At 44.6% G+C, this 5,380-nt stretch overlaps 1 protein-coding gene across 2 annotated transcripts; it reads right to left on the minus strand.

Moving 5' to 3' along the window:
* LOC8085032 (putative F-box protein At1g58310) lies at window positions 1-3,786 on the minus strand. Of its 2 annotated transcripts, XM_002445149.2 has the most exons (5): window positions 3,645-3,786; window positions 2,202-3,446; window positions 1,074-1,229; window positions 794-983; window positions 1-442 (listed from the first exon to the last, which is right to left on the minus strand). In XM_002445149.2, the coding sequence occupies exons 2-5, from the start codon at window positions 3,366-3,368 to the stop codon at window positions 393-395; spliced, it is 1,563 nt and encodes a 520-aa protein (XP_002445194.1). In that variant the 5' UTR covers window positions 3,369-3,446; window positions 3,645-3,786; the 3' UTR covers window positions 1-392. The 2 variants fall into 2 exon arrangements, with proteins under 2 accessions (XP_002445194.1, XP_021320387.1); XM_021464712.1 differs by lacking the exons at window positions 1-442; window positions 794-983 and having other exon boundaries at window positions 1,140-1,726.

Raw genomic sequence — 5,380 nt, forward strand, 5'->3', positions numbered from 1 at the left:
TTTCTCTCAAGCTGATTGTCAAGACAAGGACAACATTCAAAAGACTGAACATAGCACAGCGCGTGTCGTGGTCTTAAATACATACCGGTTTTATTAGTAGTTAACGATCTAAAAGCAAAGTTATCTGGAGATACTATGCCTAGATAATCCATCCACTAGACGAGAGAACACCACAACATTCAGATATCCATAAATATAAATAAGTTCCAGCTTCCATTTTAGCTAAAAGAGGCTGGGGCCCGGGGCACCAGAAACTGCGACACTGTTTGTGGCATGCATGATTGAGAAATCCATGGGGCCATACTGCCTTGCATGCAAGGTCTTTGCTTACAAAATAGGCGAAAATGCAAACATCTAAGAAGAACCTTAACAGAGAACTGCATATTAATCCCCTAAGAACTCCAGTTCGTGCCTAGCAAGATAATCTTCTCGCCACGGAGATCTGGTACAAAATAAAACAGTGGATGAATGTATAGATAACGAGCAAGCACAAAAAGAACAGATTTTAAGTTAATAGAATTGCTCAATTGCCCATTTAATAAATGACAAGCCTGGAGTAACATCAAGTGACCACACATATAACTAACAACAGTATTTAGAGATTAACAGAGAGGTTTCTTTAGTGACACGACACGGGCAGTGTAAATAAAACAAAATTAGGCGTCAAGTGACCACACATCTAATTAACAACAGTAATTAGAGTTTCATGGAGAGGTTTCTTAATACTAACACAACACGGGCAGTGTAAATAAATATAAAATTAGGTACATGATGAAGAGAAGGTATGACTCACAGGTGCTCTCTGTCCTACGGACAAAAATGTTCTCATATGGTATACCATTAGCCCTGAATAAGTGTGCCAGCTTATGGACTCTCACATCATCCTTAGAGCATTTGATCTTCACCTTTCGAAGATGCTTGCAAGAAAATGATCTTCCCTTTGGTTTGACACCGCTTACTAGTGGCTTCCTGGCGTTTAAGTTCTTTTGGCAGAACAACATGAGTGTCATTAAACATGTCCCCAGATACTCAAAGCTCAGGATATAACACACAAGATATGCAAAAACTCATACCAATTTGAGTTCAACAAAAAGCTTCTCCAGATTAGGTGAATGCTGCAGCAGGAAAACTAAAGCATCAAAGTCAGCATCAATGCACCACTCGCCAAGGGACAAGGTCTTCAGGTTGCTAAAACTTGGGCACCTTTTCAGTTCTCTAGTCAGAATCACCTTAATATCATAGCATAAAAAGTGATGTTTCAGTAGACAACAACATTAAGCAAATCAAACCCTCATATCATGCATGCAATTAAATTGGTCAATAAGAAGTACTCCCTCCGTCCCAAAATAAGTGTCGTTTGCACTTCCCGAGAAATAACTTTGACTAAATATAATATTAAAAAATATTAATATTTATGGTACATAATTAGTATCATTAGAAAGATCTTTGAGTCTAGTTTTTTAACAAATTTATTTGGAGATACAAATATTGCAATATTTTCTGCAAATCAGGTCAAACTCATGGCACGAAAACCTAAAACGACACTTTAATTTGGGACGGAGGGAGTAAATAACATAGAGGCAATGTCCTTTCAGCTTATTTTGGCTCTTGGCTCGCTGTGCCCCTTTGCCCTGGCAGGCTCGGGGAGCCTGTCATGTGCCCTTTTAACACTCCTGTAATAAACTCCATTTGCTCTCTTCCTAATTCAAAGGCAGAGCTCCTGCCACTGCGTTAAAAAATATTGCCAAGGAAATATTAGCTTTGCTAAATGGGATGCATATTAATTTTTAAATGAAACAATTGTCCATGGGCTAGTGTCAAGACACAAGATTTCTTAAAACTAGTTCTGTGCGGATACATAACTGCAATTATTTGCGGAGGAACATCGTCACAGACTTGTAAGGATAAAAAATAATGAATATTGCTGTCGGTGAAACAAATTTTTGGTACGCAATCAAATGAGCAACTACAATTGATAGAAAAAGGATTATTCTGTTTATCTGGACACTTTCAGAAATCAGTGAGTAAGAATTCAGGTGAATGTGGATAGGACATCATGGGATCTGGTGAAACTTGAATAGTGTTCCAGTGACAAAAATGAGAAGATACTGTTCTGTGAAAACAATTTTGACTATATATTAAGGAACAAGGAACACTAAAGGTCAGACATGAATTTCATAAAATGATGGCGAAAGCTGTACCTCTCCAGCATCAGCTAACAGCTCCAAACTTGTAGCATTTGAGAAGATCTGAAGAATATTATAGCCGCCTTTAATTTTGTTCTCGTTGCATCCAGAGTTTTCACCATGCACATGACGATTACCATCAGTACTGTAACTGTGGCCGTCGCCATCGAAACTATATTCACCAGAGTCAACTGCAATGTCACTATATTCATAGGAGTTGTCATCACTATCAATGTCACTACCATAACCATAATCATCCTTGTAAATAAGCCCAAATCCAGGGTCACGAAATCCATATCCAGTCTTGTACTTCTGATTGTCATCATCTTCATCAGTGGTTTCATCAAGTTCATCCTTGCTGAAGTCTTCAAAATCATCACTGAAGGCATAATCATCGAGTATGATAGTGCCTGCAACAAGAGACCCCATGTTCTGAAATGATGGAGCCTGGGTTATTGGTGAGATGCAGCGCAGCAGTACAAGGTTCAGAGCAGCAATAGATAGATTGGCATTGATCTGGCACTTGAACATGGTCAAAATCTTGAGAGATGCAGACGAAATCTCATGGCCAGTAATCATGCAATCTTTAAGATCCAGTTCTTCCAAAGACAGGCAATGACATGAAAGCTGCCTGAGGATGTTGTCATCCAGCAGGGCATAGGATAGCTTCAAGATCTTGAGGTGGCACGAGACAAAAGATGCATGCTCAAGCATCGCGAGGCAGCTGCCACAAAGCCAATCCATCTTGCGATGTCCTACAAGATGAATAACTCGAGCCCCACGCTTGATCGCAGTACGGATCCACAACCTGGCATCATCTTCATTATGTGCACCATCAACATTGCTCGACCGCAGACGGAGTGTGTCCAGGGCCGCCGTCGCATCACGGTGACGAAACAGGTGGCGCACGAAGTCAGGAAAGTCCTCTGGTACCTCGTCGTAGTCATCCCCGCCGACACGGAGATCAATGCAGGGCATGGATGCCCACAGGTGGCGCCACCGCCGTGACAGCACGCAGGTCCGCACCACCTCCCACGCCTTGAGGAAGGACATGATGTGGTGCAGCAGCGCGTCCGGGAGCGCGCTGAGGCGGTCGGCGTCGGGGTCGCCTCCGTCACGCCCACGGGACGCTCCGGCGTTCCGGTTGACCGGCACCCAGCGCTTCGTGGTCTTCGGCGGCATTACGGCGAGCAGGTGGCCTGCAAGGCCACGATAGCCAGGAACACTGGTTCAAAGATCAGAGCTTTTCCGACACCATTCCTGCAAGAAAAAAATCCGATTGAAGGAGAGCGTAAACCTACGGGAAGATTGATCGGGTGCAGATTGGAATTCTTGCCAGATTACTTTCACTTTGAGCCGATGGTATCGAAATTTTGCAGGAAAGAAAAATACGGAAGAAAACTGCATCGCGTAAAGAAACAGGAGATCAGCGCAGGGGAAGGAATGGATCGAACTTACAGGAAGAAATTTCTTCAAGGAATGCGTGCTGAGTTTTCGCCTCCCATATTCTCCGCCCGCTTCGACAGTTCGAGATGAGGCAGAGGCAGAGAAGAAGAGCTCATCAGGCGGCGGCTGGTTCATGCGGTTTTCATTTTGGAACCGAGCGCGGATGGGCTTTCGGGCATTGGGCCGTCTAGATATCGGGCTGTTTCGTGCGTGGCCAAACCACATACCGTGCGCTTCCAGGCCGAAATTTTTGCTGGCCCACGAGAAATTTGGCCAAACCACATGATCATATCTTTGTAATCTTAATTTATATTTCCATAATCCATTTATGTGTGCGTCAGATTCTCGTAGAGACGTTTTAGATACAGATTCTCTTGACAAACGTTTAGTATGATGAATTAGAATTACTTTGTGAGATCGTTTGGTTGATAGGTTAAATTCTAATTCACGTGGAGATATATTTTTTTTCTTATAAAAATATGTAAATAAAAGTATGCTTCAGAAAATTCTAAACTTTTTATGGATGAAGAATAAATTAAGCACAACCTATTTCATTCTCTACTATAAGAAATGAGTTCAAATTACACTGGTTTCTTAGTGAAACTTCTCTCCGCTGAAAGCCTTCAACCATTGTGCACGTAAAAAAAAATACATAGAAAAGTTTGTCTCTATATTAAAATCAAAGACTAATAAAACATCAAAACACATCGAGCGGGGTCTAGGGCACACTTCCTGTCCGAGGGCACTGGATGCAGCGACGGTGGCAGTGGCAGAGCCCCGGGGCGCTGAATGCTAGGGCAGGGCCTTCGAACTCCTCCTTAGGCTAGTCTCAATGCATGTTTCATGAGAGTATCATACACATTAAATAGGATACTACATAAGCAAAATTAGTGGTTTATAGTCTCGGTAACTGTGCCATGAAACTATGTATTGAGACTGACCTTATGGTGTGCAGGCCCCGCGCGCCCCAAGACCGTGCCTTCGTCTTTGTCGCGTGTGAGCATTAGGACCAAGATCATGTGGCGGTGTCACTGTTAATTTCCAGGCATCGCCTCTCTCGGTCATGACCGTCTCCAATCCCGCGGCCCATGATCATGTCTCCGTCCCCTTCTCCTGGCCCCGTGGCGACGTCGGTCTTCCGTTCCCCGCCTCCACGATCTGTTGCGTGCTCGGAGTAGATGCATGAACGCAGACGCTGAGGAATTCATTGTGAAGCCGCTCCAGAGCCCCTAGTGTTGCTGCCATCCTCGCGATGCCGTCATCACCGCCGGCGCCACGTTGCTGTTAGGACGGCGAGCGAACCTCGCCGGAGTCACCATGGTACGTACGTCGCGCCGGCTGCCACTACTCGCCGTCGAATGGGAAGGTTAATTTATTCCTCATTTCTCTGAACGCATTTGTCTCTGTTCCTTTTTTGCCGGGTGCTACAGTCGTCAAGCTTGGAGTTGGAGCTCACTATGTGTGTATATGCCGTGTTGTGCCTGGTTGAGCTCCTGCACAGATGGTCATCGATCGGGTAGCCGCTGCTCGCTCTCCCCTGTGGTGCGCCTGATCGAGCAGCAAGCAGCAAAGCGAGGAGCAACGCTGCAGTGCACTGCAGTACTGGGCGCCAGCAGGAGGCCGATGATGCAAATGCTGAGTTCTCCCGCTGCTGCACCAAGTAAAGCACTACTGCTATTTTCAGGCTCCACCAAGCAGGTGTATTTGCTTTTTGTTTGCTCAGCCTCTCTCTTATTCAATGATGCGAT

Source organism: Sorghum bicolor, chromosome 7 (assembly GCF_000003195.3).
Source record: "Sorghum bicolor cultivar BTx623 chromosome 7, Sorghum_bicolor_NCBIv3, whole genome shotgun sequence".
NCBI lineage: Eukaryota > Viridiplantae > Streptophyta > Magnoliopsida > Poales > Poaceae > Sorghum > Sorghum bicolor.

Coding starts and splice junctions, on each gene's coding strand:
- LOC8085032 (XM_002445149.2), bottom strand. CDS start 3,368: ATGCCGCCGAAGACCACGAAGCGCTGGGTGCCGGTCAACCGGAACGCC. Junction 1,230..2,201: donor TGTTAGCTGATGCTGGAGAG/GTACAGCTTTCG, acceptor TATGATATTAAG/GTGATTCTGACTAGAGAACT. Junction 984..1,073: donor TTTTTGTTGAACTCAAATTG/GTATGAGTTTTT, acceptor TTCTGCCAAAAG/AACTTAAACGCCAGGAAGCC.